This window comes from Felis catus, chromosome F2 (genome assembly GCF_018350175.1).
Source record: "Felis catus isolate Fca126 chromosome F2, F.catus_Fca126_mat1.0, whole genome shotgun sequence".
Lineage (NCBI taxonomy): Eukaryota > Metazoa > Chordata > Mammalia > Carnivora > Felidae > Felis > Felis catus.
This window is the reverse complement of record NC_058385.1, coordinates 76,395,322-76,413,621: the sequence shown is the minus strand read 5'-3', so window position 1 is coordinate 76,413,621 and position 18,300 is coordinate 76,395,322. Positions and strand designations below refer to the sequence as shown.

Genomic DNA, 18,300 nt, shown 5'->3' with positions numbered 1-18,300 from the left:
TAAAACAGAAGTTCCAGCACCAAATATATTGTGCACACATCCCTCTTTGGAAAACATCACCCACGCATTTGCTTTCTTTACAGGGGAAAGAGAAACCCTCAAGAAACACATTTTGTTTATGATCTCGCATTCCTCTGACTCCTGCCCAAAGGCAAGAACAAAAAGGAAAGAGTAAATGAGGTCTGTCTGACCTGCCTGCACTTGAAAAGAAAGACCAGATCCCTGCTTGTATTAGCTCTATGGGCCACTTTGGATTCCAGTGATTTAACTACTAACCCAATGGTTAAATAAATCCACATTTTCGTTGGTATCCAGAATACTGATCTTATTTGAATTAAACCAATGTCATAAATGCCAAATTCCAAACAATAGTTAAAATCTAATAACAGACTTGAGACCATGGCATCCACACGAAACGGAGTGGTCTCTTCAGAGGTAACACATTTATTCCTTGGCATAGCTAGTAACTGAGTCAAGCTCTGGATTACTGACAATAACTTTCATGATTCTCCTAATCGCCTCTAAGAATAACAATTGTTTTTACAGAGATGAATTTCCTAAGAGTGAAAGTCATTCCAAACTCGTGTTTGAATCAATCATTCCTAAATTTTAATAGGAATTTAACAACGGAAGACCTTTTATAATGCAGAACACCTTCCGCTGTATATTCTAGTTGTTTCTTTACCTCTATGTTATAAGTCTTTCAAGGCTCCCTCCTGGCTATATAAAATCCTAATGCCCACGGTACAGCGCTAAAGGCTTCCCGGACTACCTACTCCTCACCATTCCAACGACTGCTATGATCTACTATTCCCCATAACTATACCATTCTGGCCCAACAGTTTACTCTGCCCTCCCCAGATCTCTGCTTGCTAACATCCTGAGCTTACACTTAAGGACTAAATTTAATTCCATCTGTAATGCTTCCTCTAAAAATAGCAATTTTTTACATCTTGAAATTCTTATAGTGTCTGACTGCCTCTCTTATGTTAATTCAGTATTTACCCTATATTATTTAGTGAAATGTACTCTGTTTCTTCTGTTAGAGTATAAATCCTCTGAGAATAATTAGGACCCATATTGGATTCATCATTTTTCCTACATAACAGTTTCTTAAGAAATACTTGTGGAATTCAATTTTATCCCAAACAAAAGGGCACTAATCAACCCAGTTTTTATCAATTTTCTTTGCTACAGAAATTACTGTGACCTGGGGCGCCTGGGTGGCGCAGTCGGTTAAGCATCCGACTTCAGCCAGGTCACGATCTCGCGGTCCGTGAGTTCGAGCCCCGCGTCGGGCTCTGGGCTGATGGCTCAGAGCCTGGAGCCTGCTTCCGATTCTGTGTCTCCCTCTCTCTCTGCCCCTCCCCCGTTCATTGTCTCTCTCTGTCTCCAAAATAAATAAACGTTAAAAAATTAAAAAAAAAAAGAAATTACTGTGACCTATTAAAGCCAGAGGAAAATATTATTATTTAAGTTTATTAATTTGCCAACCACAAATCAGTAAGTATTACTGGTAGCAGTTGAGATTATTTGGTGTTGCCACATTGACTATGATTTTAACATCGTGTTTACTTCCACATGGCAAAGAGCCCAACTAATTTAAACCTCAGCAACTCTAAAAATCAATGAAGTGTACAAGGAACTTCTCCAGGAGATGATATAGGCAAAATCCATACACGCAGGCATACACAAATAATGGACAATGTGAAATAATCTACGTACCTCCTAGTCTATCGGCTCGGGCTGAATTATAGTCTTTGGGTGAGTAGATGACAAAACAAATACAAGAAGCAAACTATCTGGTATATTAATGAGTTTGAAGTTGTTAGCGAGAAACTCCGAGACCACACCGGTCTGGCTGCCAGGGTGGGGAATGAAACGGAGGGTGTGAAACTGCAGGCAAGAAACCAATCTGGACGAGAACCTGTTACAGAAGATGGGTTAGGGAAGACAGTTAAGGAGTGGTAACGGAATGCAGACATAGAGACGGATGGTAATTAACTGAGGAAGTAGAAATAATAAATGTGTAAGTCACGGTATCTCAAGAATGGAGGGGAAGGAGGTAAATGAAGGAGGAGCCAGTAGACAAAAAGCACACACTCATTTCGGGCGCGGGCACTTAGGTACACGTTGTCTGTCATTCAGCGAAATAAGGAACACAGGAAAAGGTCTACGTTTGCCAAGAAGGGGAGGAAAGAAGGTCATTTAAGGGCCCACCAAATCTAAGCAGGATGTGGGATATCCAAGTGGAGGTGTCCAGGAGGTGCCTGGTCTGATGGGCAGGGGGGAAGAGAGGGAGAGAAAGAGAGAGACACAGAGGGGACACATCAGATGTCAGAAAGCTAGTATATGACTTACTATATGGCATAACACAAGACAGACCGGCTCCTAAACCCGAGTTCTTACCTCTCCCTAATGGCTTCTCAGTATCAATATGTCCCTTGTTTCATGTAATTATGTGTCAATTACTTGCCGTGATAAGATAACATTTCATTGTTTGGTCCGTGGTATGAATTTCTGCCATTTTACCCCCCTGGGCAGGGAATCCTCGAAGTGAGGGCCTATGCTTGTTCACATTGCCTGTATCCAATGCCACCACAGTCCAGGGATTTTCAGTCGATCCGACTTGGTGGGGCCCAGACCCAAGAGAGTCAGTACAACACTATCATTTAAGACCTGTAACTCAGTAGTAACACCCTGCCAAGCGCTAAAGAGGATTTTACCGTTTGGCTCAGCAACACACAGACCTATCTGTCGCTCCTCAGAAAGTAAGTGGTGGCAGGATCCAAGATTCGCACGTAACAATACTTATCACAGACTCTGATTTCTAAATGTGCTGTGTTGTGACCAAAGTACACACATGGTAGCATTTCCAGTCTTTCGCTGCAGTGCAATTTTGGGGATCTACATATGACCACATTTTAGGATTATTTATTTGGCTCAACAGAACGGTTGTAGTAATAATAATAACCCCCCAAAACAACATGAGTCAATTCTTTCAAGAACCCTTCAATTTGTGCCTGGCCGTTTTTGGAGTCCACTCAGCAAATCTAAATCTAAGTTCAAGGGCTGCTTTCCAGGTCAATAAACAAGAACTTCAAAGAGAGTAAGGGAAAAGTTACTACATCAGATTTGAAATTCCCTCATAATGGTTTCTGAATGCTATCTTATTTGCAAATGCCAATTTAAGTAATTGTCATGACACCAGCACGTGTCACAAGATCCCCAGGGCCTGGCCGGGACCTCTGGGAAAGAAGGAAAGTAGCCTCTACAGGTGCATCCCTCCCTCTCTACTTATGACCACACAGCCCTCGGCTCCCTGTGAGGTGTGGGCTGTTAAGGGGGCAGGAGAAGTTTGGCGGAGAAGGCAGTGTGCGGTCAGACAATGGCCTGATGGGCCAGTGTGTTCCCTGAGGTTCTGGAGTCCAGAGTCGCCTTCCTACTTTCTCATGGGGTCCCGAAAGTTAACGCCTACCGGGAGGGACAATAGCAGCGACTTATCACAAATACGTGTCTTTGAGCCATTTGTTTCAGTATCGGGCTTCCTTCCTGTCAACAAGTTTCAAACCCCCCTACTAGCCAGCCATGTTAATTTTGGCAATGGCACTTATACAGCGAGAACTAACGTACAAGTACATCACCACTTTATTTCTACAGGTAAACTAGCAACTGGACACCAAAAACAGACATTATTTTCACATAAATCCTCTGGAAAAAAATATCATACATGCCTCTGAAAATCAATTAGGAGTCATAGAAAAGGCAAGTTTTAACATACCAATACGACTGTCAAAATATTCACTACTGTGAGAAATTTTTAAACCCATGGAGACTTCTACAGAACAGAAAATTCATGGATTTTTCCTTGTCTGTAACATGCTATGAGGGAAAAATGCAAACCAGTTTCAAACAAGAGAGTTTCCCTGCGTTTTAATTCAAACTCCAGGAGGGAACATGTTTCTAGAAGTTACTTCTCTCTTCTCTCTCTCAAAGATCCATAACCTAAGAGCTTCTGTGAAAGAGCAAATGTATCGAATTTAAAATAGGCACGTAATTAGGAAAACATTCAATGTAACCAACCATGTTGATTAATATAATGTTGCCTGAAAACAGAACGTATGCATTAGAATGCTTCGGGGTGAAACCACAGCTACCAAATTCAGCAAATTAATAAACCTGTCTTAAACGTGTAACTGAAACGGACAGAATCGAACTCGGTTCACTAAATCTTCATCATAGGGCAAAGGTATCCTCCAGACTGACAGTCTCAGGGCCATTTCTTCCCCCAAATGGAAGTATTTTTTATCCCAATTATAAAAGCTGCACCAAATTGCTGACCATTAAAATACGGAAACACGTAAAGCAGAAAACACACATATCCTAGCCTCTGGAGAACAACTGCTGTTGAGTCAAGTCATTGTTTTTATCCAAATAATTGTCCAAACGGGTTACCCTCAGCTTTCTAGGTCGCTCTTTTTTTTTTTTTCACTCAACACGGTCACAGACCTCTTACCACAGCAGGAGGGCGTGTATGCGTGTGTCGTGCCACACGGAGGTGGATTTCATCTCAGCTCGCGGCTCATTCTCCAAGTGGTTCTTCCACCCCAGCACCACTCTGCCCGCGCCACGCCCTCTGCTCAAAGGAGCCCACCTCATCCTCGTCATTTCCTGTTCGAGCTCCGCAGCCCTCACGGGCCCACCCGACCCCACGCTCCGCTCCCCTCTCACTTTATCGCTAAATCTTCCGGAAGATCCACACCTCTTCCTGAAAGTAACCTGTTGAGCCAAATAAAGCGGCTTCCGGTTTCGCAACTGCCCTCCGCCCTGTGTTTCCCGGTCACGGCCACCCCTCTACCTCGGCCCGTCTTGCTTTTGATTCTAGCCAGCTCGGCCAGCCCCCCCCAAGAGAGGCCACCTTAGGGAAGGCTTCTCTGAGGGTGTCAACATGACCCTCCCGGGGCACCCCAACACTGAACCTCACACGCTGCGTTACAAACGTGGAGCTGTGCGACTGCGCTCCCCACCAAACAGAAGGCCCTGTGACAAAGAAACGTGTCTTAGTCACTTGTGTTTTCCCGGTACAGTAACTGGCTCACAGAAGACCCTCCATAAATATTAGATATGTGAATGGACGCACGGACCCAACAATGAATGAAACAGAATTCTAACAACAACAACAAAGGAACGTAAATCTAAAACGCAAAGCGTCTGTCGGTTCTTAAAGGCAGGGCACCCTGTTCTGATGGTGATTTGGCACTCACACCGCCTCTGGTCGCTGCTCAGCACCAAGGGTAAGGGTTCATCCACCGAAAGACCCTGGACAACAGTTTCTACAGCTTTAAGTCTTAAAAAAAAAAAAAAAAAAAAAAAAACATAAAACACTGTTTACTCTGAGTTTCACACTGCACAAGCTCTGCCATACGATGCAAGAGGGAAGGTGCTTCGGCTCTGAGTGCCAAAGACTCGCGTTCAGGGCTGTCCAGTGAAGCAGGAGCAGAAGTGGTTCATTAAGAGAAAATGTTCAGCTGATGGAAATCCTTTGATTAGATGGAGTTTCACAAGTAGCACTTCCGTCCTACCCGGAGGCTGAAGGTGTCCGGTCACCGGGCCGCGCGTCAAGCTGGGCTGCCCCCAGAAGGCCAGACGGCCGGCCTCCTCCAGCCCAGTCTACTCGCTGACACCAGCGAGAAAGCCTTTTCTTAGAGCTGGTGCAAGTGCCACACTAGCCGTAAACGGAGGCCTGGCTTGAAACTCCTGTGCTCAGCTATGCTAAGCAGAAATCTCCTCCCTCCGCACTCTGAAAGCGGCGGGCTGCTAAGCGGCCAAGTCCGATAGCGGAAGTACTCGAAACAGTCTCCGCTCTGCATCACATGCAGAAATCCTCATTTGTCTTCCCCCACTCTCATCCAAGCTGACAGCGAGATCTTATTTCATATACTTTTATTCAACTCGCTCGTGTACAGCAAAGTATTAATTCCAGATTAATCATCTACTGGGCTATGAACTATTTAAAGACAGGGAGAGTCTGCTCATCGTTCTATCTACTGCGTATTGAGCACCTCGGGTATTGAGCACAATGATCAATTTATAAAGGCTTCCATGAGCCATGTTTTGTTTGGTAATGAGTCTGCCTATGAAATGTCCGCAGCGTAGATTTCTCTTTACCAAAAATGTACATCCTCAGTCCTGCAGGTATGGCTGTGTAGGTTCCTAACAGGCTGACCGTCTATACAGTTACATATGTCATATATTTACATAACATATATGATATATATAAATGTATAGTAATATAATATAATATAATATAATATAATATAATATAATATAATATAATAGTTAACTATAAATTCTTCAACTCTAAACAAAGTACAAAAACCAATTATCTGACACCTCTGGAGAATGACCAAAACAAGGGGATTCTGAAAGGGAGTCAAAGCTCGGAAGAAGGGAACAGCCTGGGCACATTTACTGATGTCAGAGTTTTTAGCCTGAACGGCAGAGTCTGAGGCAGGCACAGTGAGGAAATATGAGGGAGGGACATGAGGAAAGACAGCCGGAGACGAGGAGCCTCCAAGTTTGTACAAAAATGCACCCAAATCTCTGGTAACCCCAGGACCATGTATGCCAAAAACAAACACAAAAGTCAAACTGAGGAAAGAACAGAACTGAGATCTGTATGCCACCCAACAAGTCTGCGGTCTTGGATCCAAAATTACCAACATTCCTCAAGAAACAGAATAGAATCCAGTGTTTTGACAAGATAACACTCAAAACACACAGGATACAATCCAAAGTCACTCACATGCAAAAAGTTGTAACAATATGACTCATTATCAAGATAAAAGCTTATCAATTCAGGTCAAATACAAGATGACTAAGATTTTAGAACTGGAGACTTTAAAGCACCTATGTTAACTGTGCTCAATAACACAAAATAACGTTAACACCTCTAACAAATAAAAAGCAGAAAATCCCAGCAGAGAAATTTTTTTACACACACATTTATATATGAATCAAATAATAAATTCTGAAACAGATCATTACAATACTTGATATAAAAAATTTATCTGATGGGGATACCAGAAAAATAAAGATAACATAGGAGATAATCCATGAGTTTAAGATAAGGCAGTAGAAATCCAATCTGAAGAGTGGGGGATGGGATGGGGGAAATTATAATAAAAGAGGAAAACGCCACAGGAACCGTTTTGAGATTATCAAAAGGTTAAATACATATGTAACTGCTCTCCAAAGGTGGGGAGAGAAAGGGTCATAAAAAGAGCATTTAAAAAAATTATAGCTAAATTTTTATGATGAAATGGACAAATCCCTTGGGGGGGGAAGAGAAAGATCACAAAAGATTAAAAAATTCTCATTAATGCCATAATTAACTATGAACTGAATTATGGGGTGCCTAGGTGGCTGACTTGAGCTCAGGTTATGATCTAACGGTTTGTGGGTTTGAGCTCCACATTGGGCTCTGTGCTGACAGCTCAGAGCCTGGAGCCTGCCTCAGATTCTGTGTCTCCCTCTCTCTCTGCCACTCCCCTGCTCACACTGTTTCTCTCTCAAAAATATATAAACATTAAAAAAAAAAAAATTAAAGACCCTGAATTCACCATCAAACTTCAGGCCCATATGGTTTCACTGCTGAATTCTATCAAATACTGAGGACAAAATAGCACCAAATTTATATTCTTTGGGAGTAGGAAGAGGAGAGGAGAGGAGAGGAGAGGAGAGGAGAGGAGAGGAGAGGAGAGGAGAGGAGAGGAGAGGAAGGGAAGGAAGGGAAGGAAGGGAAGGAAGGGAAGGAAGGGAAGGAAGGGAAGGAAGGGAAGGAAGGGAAGGAAGGGAAGGAAGGGAAGGAAGGGAAGGAAGGGAAGGAAGGGAAGGAAGGGAAGGAAGGGAAGGAAGGGAAGGAAGGGAAGGGAGAAAAATGAAAAGAAAGGAAAAGAACAAAAAGAAACAGAAAAAGAAAAAGAAAAAGAAAGGAGTACTTCTCACTTTTATCAATCTGGCATAACACTAAGATCAAAATCTGATAAAGATGTTATATGTGAAAAAAATATATATAGGCCAGTATTGCTCATGAACACAGATGCACTTGAATCCAACAATATATAAAAGGGATAATAATAAGTAGGGTTTAACTCAGGAATGTAAAGGTGGTTTAATTTAGACGATCAATCAGTAAGATTCACTACATTAACAGTGTAATGGAATAGCATTCTGTGTTCATTTCAATAGACACAGAAAAGGCATTTAACAGAATTCATCACCTACTCAGGATCAAATCTCTCAGCAAAACTAGCTAGAAGGGGACTCCCTCGACCTAACAAAAGGCATCTACAAAAATCCATGGCTGTTACCACTCTTAATGCTTTCTACTTTGGGGAAAAAGGGAAGAAGGTCTAATCACACTACTTGTACTCAAGCATTAGACAGAGATACTAGCCAATACAATAATGCAAGCTAAATAAATACAAGCGTAAAAACTGGAAGGAAGGAAGGAAGGAAGGAAGGAAGGAAGGAAGGAAGGAAGGAAGGAAGGAAGGAAGGAAGGGAAGAAGTAAACTTTATGTAGGTGATAAGATTATACACACAGCATAGCCTAAGGAATCTGTGAAACAACTCACTAAAACAAGTGAATTCAGCAAGGTAGCAGAATACAAGGTCAACTTACAAAGTTTTATACTAGAAGGTTAAAAATTAGAAAACAAAATTTTAAAATATTCATTTTACAATAGTATCAAAAAACATATTTAAGAATAAATTAAAAAACAAGTAAGACCTTTATCTTGAAAGGTACAAAATGCTGCTGATAGAAATTAAAAATCTACAAATGGAAAGATATACCATCTCAAGGAAGAGAAGATTCAATGTTGCTAACATGTCATATCTCCATAAATTAATCCACAGATACCGTGCAGCTGCAATCATTATCCCAGCAGAGTCTTTTGTGAAAATTAATGAAATAATTCTTAACCTTACGTGGAATTGCAAAGGACCTATATCTGAGCTATCCTGAAAAAAGAAAGACGAAGTTGAACAGGTCACATCACTTCGCGTCTTACTACAAAAAGCTACAGTGACGGAGACAGTATGGAAGTGGTGTAAGGATCCATGAACAGATGATCGACGTGAAAAAGACACTGCACACAAAGGACTCCCGCTTACGTAGTCCTATGATTTTCATCAAAGGTCCCAACACAGTCAGTGGGAGGAAAGCATCTCTCAAACAACGGTACTGGAAAACCAGATATCCGTCTGGAGAGAACTTCTGACCTTTTAGTATCACAACATACACATAATTTCCGATGTACCACAGACCTAAAACTAAAAGCTATAATGGTAAAGCCTTTAGAGGAAACACAAGAGACGAGATTTATAGCTTCAAGACAACGCTAACATTCCTTTGAGGTCGCCAATTTGTTAGTTCACAGAAGGTAGTAATCATAAAAGAAAAGAAAAAACCTGATATACTAGACATCATCAAATTAATAACTTCTGCTGCTCACAAGACACTAGGAAGACTATAACAGGAAAGCCACAGACTGAGCCAAATACTCACAAAACATGTCTAACAAAAGGCTTATATCCAGGACATATAAGAAAGCTCCTACAACTCAATGATGAGAACACATGCATCCCATTTACAAACAGGCAAAGGACTCAAAAAGACACTTCAAAACAGAAGATGCGTGGGGGTGCCAGGGTGGCTCAGTCAATTAAGTGTCCCACTCTTGATCTCAGCTCAGGTCATGATCTTACGGTTCGTGGGATCTGCACTGACAGCAGGGAGGGAGCCTGCTTGGGATTCTCTCTCTCCCTCTCTCTCTGCCCCTCCCCTGCTCACACGTTCTCTCTCTCAAAATAAATAAACATGAAGAAAACAAAAAGATACGTGAATGGCCAGTAGGTACGTGAAATGCACACATCATCATTAATCATCAGGGAAATGCATATTAACACCACAAGAAAATACCAATATACAATGAGGACGGTTAAAATTCAACAGATTGAGAACATCAGACACTGATGACGACACAGAGCCACCACACCTGGCTGGCACTGTTCCTGGAAATGTAACAAGGTACAATCACTTTGGGAAAAAGTATGGCAATTTCTTGCAAAATTAAGTGCATAGTAATTTAAATCTTAAGTATTTCCTTGAAATAAAAACATATCGTCACAAAATGTATGAAAACCTGTGTGAAAATGTTCACAGCAATTTAATCTATAATTCATTTGCAACGAATAAGTAAATTGTGGCATATTCAAGTAACGGGACTACTATTCGGCAATGAGAAGAAATGAACTACTGATGTATACAAACAGTAGGCATAAATCATGTAGTACACGAACTCTCAAAAGAAAGAAAAACAGGATGCAAAGAGTATCAACGTTATCAAGTCATGCCCAATCTAAAATGATCAAGATTTCAGAATCAAAGAGAGACTTTAAAGCACCTATCATAATCATGCTGAATAACACAACATTTGCAATACACGAAAAACAGAATATTTTTCTAGAATAGAGTAGATAATATTTTGAACATTTATGTGTTTAAACCCTATGCTAAGCATTTACTATGGATAATCTTATTTAATTTTTAACAATCCAGCCTCTTACAAATGAAGAAGCTAAAGTCGAAAAATTAGTTCTGTAGGTCATCCAAAGTCACATCACTAGTATGACTCAGAAACACGCCTTAGGGCTCCTTAACTCACACTAAAGTCAAACAGAAAAGATAAGATCACTAAATAAGTTTCTCATTAACTTTACAAGTACCTCTGTGCTGGTGTGAGGTGAAGGAGGGCTATGCTAAGGGAAGACACCTCAAGAAAATATCAAACAATACAAATTAAACACCTGCTCCCTTGGGATTAGGCATACCACACCTGCAGACCTCACTGTCTTACCTTAGGGAACTGCTTTACAGGAATTAACACTTTCTGTCCCAGCTTCATGTTCTTATTAATCACCACATCGATGTACTTTTCTTCATCCTTGCCTTCTCCTTTCTGAAACTTTTCTATTTCTGTGGAGGAAAAAAGATAACCATGAAGTATGTGACTTAAACCCCAGAGGCTGGGAGTTCTCACTAGCTCTACTGCGGCATGAAATCAAAGACAGAAATACGGACCATCAGATCAATATGAGTTTTTCAAGTGACGACACGTTCCCCATTTTACCAATCGTCCCTCACCAGTACAGCAGGAAAAAGGCATAAACCATGGCTCTGACAAGTCCAATCTCAACAGCCCATGCTAATGAAGGAAGCAAAACGAACCAGTTATAAAACAGACACAAACAAAATGAAATTTCTTGGGGCCTTCTGGAATCCTAGACAGAGGCTGCTCAAATAGCTAAGAAAAGCCAGAGGGTATTGTCCGTTCAGTGTTACAAGGATATGACTCCCTATTTATCAGCTCCTCCTGGCTCTCCAAGGCTCACACCAGCAGGAACTGATTCTTTCAGATGGCATTAAAAGCCCTAGACAGCTTCTGTCAGTTGACGTCCCCAACCAAATCTACCCTCTTCATAAGTGACACGGATCAACTATACACTCAGGTCTTCCCTAATGTTCCTTTCTCTACCTATAATGTTATTATTTCAATTTCATACATCTCCTTCAAGATTCAGCCACATCAGACACTATTTTTTATGTGTGACTCTCCCTTTCACCAATGGGGCAGGAGGGGAAGAACCAGTCACTTCCACGTCGATACTCACAAAACACTTTACCTACAACTCTACTGTAACTCCTAGATGACAAGAAAATGCGGTTCCTTCATACTGTACCTCTGTTACAGACGATGTTTGTGCCCCCCATTCATATGTTGCAATCCTCACCCCGGATGTGATGGTCTTAGGAGATGGGGCTCTAGGGAAGTGATCAAATCAGGAGGGTGGCGCCCTCATGAAAAGGATTAGTGCCTTGTAAAAAAGAGCCCCCACACCTCTTTCACCCCCACTGCCACATGAGGACACGGCAAGAAAACTGCCATCTATGAATCAGGAAGTGAGCCCTCACATGACACTGAACCTGCAGGCATGTTGATCTTGGACTTCCAGCTTCTAGAACTGTGAGAAAGAAATTTGTGCTCTGTCCACGCTCCCCAGCCTACGGTATTCTGCTATACATCCCAAGTGGACCAAGACATTCTCCCACTGGAACATAAATTTTACATAAAAGTCTGTTTCTTCCTTCAATGAATGTCTACCACTAAGCACACACTCTGCGTACCTTCCAGATCTTGGAAAATACCAGTATGCGGTTTCCGTTCATTGCTGCCTGTAGCGTTTGGCTGCTTCAGAAGAACACCAACAGGTGCTTGAACGAGCGCTGGCTGAGTGGGTACGCGCACTGTTCCCCCCACAGGCCGGGCACAACCTACCCAGCACGGAGAAGGTCCAAAGACGGCGTTGGTTGCACAAAGGGCACACACCTTCGTTCGTTTTGCTTGCGGGGCTAGGAATACCAGTATTTAAAATAGGCCACAGTCAAGACATGATTCAATCCTCAGGCAAACAGGAAGCTCAGAAAGGTTACTTTGCTAATAATAAATGATAAAGGTAGGATTTCTCTCCAGGTTTGTCTAACTAGAAAGACAGTGTGCCACTGCAGGCTCGCCCACCACGTTTTCTGTCATTTGAGACAGAAAATAAGATTTTCATGGCACCTCAGGAGAAAAGGAGGATCTGCTTACATCTGGAGGCTGCCGTCACCACTGAGGAGCCGGGTGGCAGGGACGCCTCCTCGCGGTAATTGTCCATCCACCTACCCCTTCATTCCATTCATTAGCACTAACCCCCCAGCTGTCTTACTTGTATTCAGAGCTAGACCTAATCTCTCGCCTCCACGGTGACAGTCTTGACACCTATCACGACAGTTCTGAATAAGGTCCTCCTCACCATTTTAACAAGTGTCAGAATAAATTGTTCCTTAACAATGCACGGTAGAAAGTCAGTGTATATGTGGGACGCAATGAAAAATATATATCTGGCCTTTGTCCCAAGTTCCTGGCACAGACCTCCTAAAACCCTACAAATTTCCTGAGTGATAGGAGTGCATTTTATCATTCCTAACAAGCCCCTTTCAGCCATACCTGCCTTTATGCTAACGAGATGACTCTCTTGGAGGAAAAGGGGGCTGCTTGCCAGAAAAGCCAACCATGTGGAAAAACAAGCAAGGGCCAAGCTGGCACGTTCAGCACTCCCACCTGTGGGGACAGAAGAGGAGCTAGAAATGGAGTTCGATCACCAATGACCAATGATTTAATCAACTGTGTCCGCATCGCGAAAACTGTAAAACCCCCTCAACAACAGAATCTGGGGAGCTTCCGGGCTGGTGAACACAACCACGTGCCTGGAGGGTGGTGTGCCTACAGAGGGCATGGGAGCTCCAAGCGCTTCCCCCAACACCTTGCCCTGGATCCCCTCCTTCTGTTTGGCTGTTCCCGACTTGTAGCCTTTAGAACAAACCGTAACGGTGAGTAAAATGCTTTCTTGAGAATCCTGTGAGTCACTCTAGCGAATTACCCGACCTGAAGACAGGTCACGGAACCCCCAAACTTGCGGCTCGTCAGACGGCAGTGTGGGTGGCCCGGGCACCCCACCTGCAGCTGACCTCTGAAGTGGGGTGGCCTTGTGGGATGCGGGCCTCACTCTGCGGGGTCTGCCCTACCTCCAGGAGTCGGTGTCGGCACTGAATTGGATCGAATTGCTGGACACGCAGCTGGTGCTGGAGAATTGACTGGTGTCAGAAAACCCCATACGACAGGCATTAATAAGGTGGTGGGGAGGAAGATGGGGGCAAGCAGGAAAAGTCCTGAAGACAAAAAGAACGACTGAGACAAAGGAAAAGACATCAGCTCTGCAGCTTCTGACCAAGGCGTCCAAGAATCAAGATTAATACGAAGCCTCCAAATAAACTAATGGATTATTTTGTCTGCTTTCTTGTGTTATCCTAGGTTTTGATCCTGGAAACTGACTCAAAACAGAATCTGTATGGGAACAATGTGCATGAAAATAGACGGGCGTGAAATGCAAAGACGTACTTAGATAATCCTTGTTAACTGCTGTTGAGAAAACCTTTTAAGAGTACTTTTGACTTTCTTCTCTAAAAGTGCAATATATACATGGTAAAAATTTAAAACGGTGCAACAGGATATAAACTTAAAAGAAAAGGTTTCTCCTATACCAATACTCCAGAAGTAATGATTATAACAATTTTATATATCAGTATACCAATACTCCAGAAGTAATGATTATAACAATTTTATATACTCTTCCAGAAGTCTTCCACAAATAAACACATATGCATATGCCCATATGCACACACACGCGCACACATGCACACACACATGTGCGTGCGCACGCACACGCACATGGGGTTTGGAAACTAGAACTACTGGTGGAAATAAGCTAGCCTAGTTTTGTTTTCCTCAGTAAAGAACAACAAGTCACACTTTATCTGCTCCATCGAGTATAACAATTCAAGACTTCAGCTTTAATTAGAAGAAAATTCATTCCACATTTTTACTTCTGCATTTATGGTATAATTGGAAACGCCTTTAGCATAAAAGATTCAACAAAATTAGATATACTGAAACTTCGTAGAAAGAAAACAAAAAACATTTAATGAACATAAATGTTCATTAATATAAGTGTAATTACCTGTTTTTTTTAAATATTTATTTTTGAGAGGGAGAGAAAGAGGGAGAGGGAGACAGAGCATGAGTGGGGGAGGGGCAGGGAGAGATGGGGAAACACAGAATCTTAAGCAGACTCCGCAGTGTCAGCACAGAGCCGGACACAGGGCTCAAACTCAACGAACCCTAAGATCATGACCTGAGCTGAAGTCAGACATTTAACCGGCTGAGCCACCCAGGTGCCCCGTAATTACCTATTTTCAAATAACCCTGTATTTTTATGATTTGTGAAAACTTATTAAGCATAATATATAATTCCATAATCAACATTCAAATGTTATTCCTTGCATCAATGATATGAAACAATTTAAGTACCATGTAAAATCATAAAGGTTAAAAAATTAGAAAAAAATTATTTGAGATACACCTACGACTTTGAAAGGCAAATAAAAATTTAAAAAATATATGCTACGTAATTTCCTTCTCTAGACAGTCAACTCTGAAAATCTTATGTTGCTAAAATATCTTGCTACCTTAAGTAAGCTTTGAATTATGTTAATATACAATATTTCACTGTTTAAGACTTATCTGAAAATTGTTGAAGCCTGATGCCACACCACATGCATGCTGGTCTCCAGGTAGTGTAACTAAAACACCACACAGCAATAGAAGCAGCCAAATCCCGTGCCTGGGGTCAAACACACCTCACTTAAATCATGGCCACTATACTTGTCCAAAGCCCTCCAGCAACCAAATTCAAATTGCGCGCACACGCGTTTGTGTGTGTGTGTGTGTGTGTGTGTGTGTGTGTGTGTGTGTGTGTGTGTGTGTTTTCTAGGCACTATTCATTCAATCAACAAGTCTCGGTTTTCCAGTTGATTGAGGATTATAATAAATAGTTTGATGTTTTCATGAAAAATCATGAAATTACATTTAATAAACAATGCAAAAAAAAAAAAGGCAGGGGTATTGTACGTGATCTATGAAATCATGGAACAGCTTTCTGGTATTTATGCCTGTCCCTAACTGGGAGTTTTATTTTCCAAAACCCAAGTGACCACCTCACTGATCTTCTCTAGGGAAGGGAAGAGAACATAGCTGACACCACCAAGGTGGACATAACCTTTTAGTTAATTGTAGCCAGTGAAGACCAACCATAGAGAAAATCTAATCAGGTTTCTGAGGTGGAATGCATGGGGGACTTGACTTTCACTAATCCCCAGATTACATTTGTTACCACACAGTTCGAAGTACCAATGCCATCTCCCAGCTCAGAAACAATAAGCAAATGTGTGATTAGGTTTTCGATGATGTCGGGGATTAAAATGTTATCTTTTCAAATGCTTGACATCAAATTTCTGTCAGCCCAGAAATCTAGTGTCAGTTAGAATGTCTTTTTTATTTGTTCATTTCTTTTTTTGTGTGTTTTTGCCTTGGGCTAATACAGAGCTTCCTAAGCAATGGCCACTTACCTTTCTATTTTAACCCACCAAATACAGTAAAATCTACTAATCCTCTAAAAAACAGCCAAATAATCTTTGGATTTACATAAGTTACATTTTCAATATTTATTTAAAACATTAAAAATGTTGAGCACTGTAAATTTTCATTAAAAAATGCTTAAATTCTCTCATAGAATCAAGCACATCTAAATTGATAATTTCCTTCTTCTGAGCAACTCCATTTCTGTGAATTCACCCTACAGATACACTTAGATAAGTGTAAAATATTATGTGAGAAGCTATCCATTTTGGCATCGTCTCTAACAGCAAAGCACTGATGATCATCTGTGTATCAATGGGAGAAGCCTGGTTTCAGAAGCTAGCATAAACCCACAGTATGAAATGGCGTACAGCTACTCTACAAGAGCAAGAACAGAAAAAGATCTCCACCAGATACACTGTTCAGTGTGGTTGCGCGCACACGTGCGTACACACACACACACACACACACACACACACACACGGGATCAGTCTAAGAACATATGTTCATATTCACAGAAAATGTCTCCCTACTTATACATAAGAAACTAGCAACAGTGGTAGCCTAGCGGACATGAGAGAATGCACTGGACAGTAAATAGGGAACAGGATACTTTTCACTGTATCTTTTACGTTATTTACAATTTTTAAAAAATGAATTTTTCACCAATTCAATTTTACAAAGAATTAAATTTTTAAACATTTAAAAAATTTTAAAGACTTTAACAGAATAGAACAAAAATGTATACAGAAATGGCCATGCTTGTATTCTGCATCTTGGCTAGTAATCCAGAGTTTTCCACTCTCTTGACCATTCACTTTAGGTTCTTGATTCAAGAATTATTTTACTGAAACTAATGGGGAATTTACCCGGGATGCTTATCTCACTTGAAGCAACAGATATATTTCTGAAAATTACACGTAAAACATTTTATTTTGAGAATCTAGTAATATTTTAGAAGCGATGAGGTTCACTTGGGTGGGCAATGAAGACTGGTATCATCTACCCAAAAACTCCTGAGTTCTGACACACTGAGGAAATTGTAGGAGGTGCTAGGAACAGAGTATAGAGAATGTGTGGCACGGGAACGGACACATTTAATATCACGTACACAGTGCTACAGAGAAGGGACTAATAGCTGCGGAATTTGGAAGACCACTCGAAAAGCGAACAAATACGTGCTAAAGGATAAGGAATGGAGTTTGTCAGACAAAGAAATGATGAATTGCTCAGTGAAGGTAAGTAACCCTGTGTAACACCAGTTCACATTCACCCATTCAATTAGTCAGACTGTACAGTTGATAGATGGAGTTTACCACAACAGAATAACCTATTTTTCCCCTTTCTCTTCTAACGATACAAAATGGAATAGTTCAGGCGAGTAATGATGACAAGATCCTGCAATCACAGAGCCCATTAGGGAACAAGCTTAGGCATGAACTCAATTTCCTGACCCCACGTCCTGGGTTCCTGCAGAAAGACTGAACAGGTGCAGGGTGAGAAAAGGGGTCATTCTCTTGGACCAACACAGAGAAGAAGTGAGGACAAAAGCATGAAAAGGCAGGCCAGGCTCTTAAGGTCAAAACTGAGATCCTAACAGTTCGGCAACAACAGGCAGCTACTCAAAGTTGTTAGCTGGGAGTGGCGTGAAGGGAGACATCCTTAGGGAAAGGTGATATGGCAGCTCAGGACCAAATGAAATGGATGTGATACAGGGAGGGAGAGGGAGAGGGAGACAGGGGTAGGGGGAGGGGGAGAAGGAGAGGGAGAGGGAGAGGGAGAGTGGGGGAGAGGGAGAGGGAGAGTGGGGGAGAGGGAAAGAGGGAGAGAGAGAAAGTCTAAAACATAGCTAGATAATAAAACAGTCTGTCGGGATGAACAAATGTGGGACTGCACCAGACAGTTTATTTTTAGTTGATGTGGACCTAAGAGGGCTGAGAAAGCCATCAGAGGCAAGGTGAAGCCTTCCTATTTAGAGAAAGCGTCAAGCCTACTGAATACCCAATCAGAGAAAACACACAGGGACATACCCATGCTCCCGACCCTTCTGTATTCTTCATCCCATGACACCCGCCTCTGGCCACAGATCCTAAAGCACCATGCCCACCCTGCCATATGGAGGCTTCTGAACTTGCTCTCCCAAGACTGGAACACGCTG

General features: G+C 41.8%; 1 protein-coding gene across 5 annotated transcripts in view; it reads right to left on the bottom strand.

Annotated features, from left to right (window-relative positions):
* Positions 1-18,300, bottom strand: part of KHDRBS3 (KH RNA binding domain containing, signal transduction associated 3) — a 190,236-nt gene that overhangs the window by 115,143 nt on the left and 56,793 nt on the right. For all 5 annotated transcript variants that reach the window (XM_019823178.3, XM_023248662.2, XM_023248659.2 and 2 more), the window contains exon 2: positions 10,926-11,044. In XM_019823178.3, the coding sequence (XP_019678737.1) occupies positions 10,926-11,044 (119 nt within the window). The remainder of the gene's footprint in view (positions 1-10,925; positions 11,045-18,300) is intronic.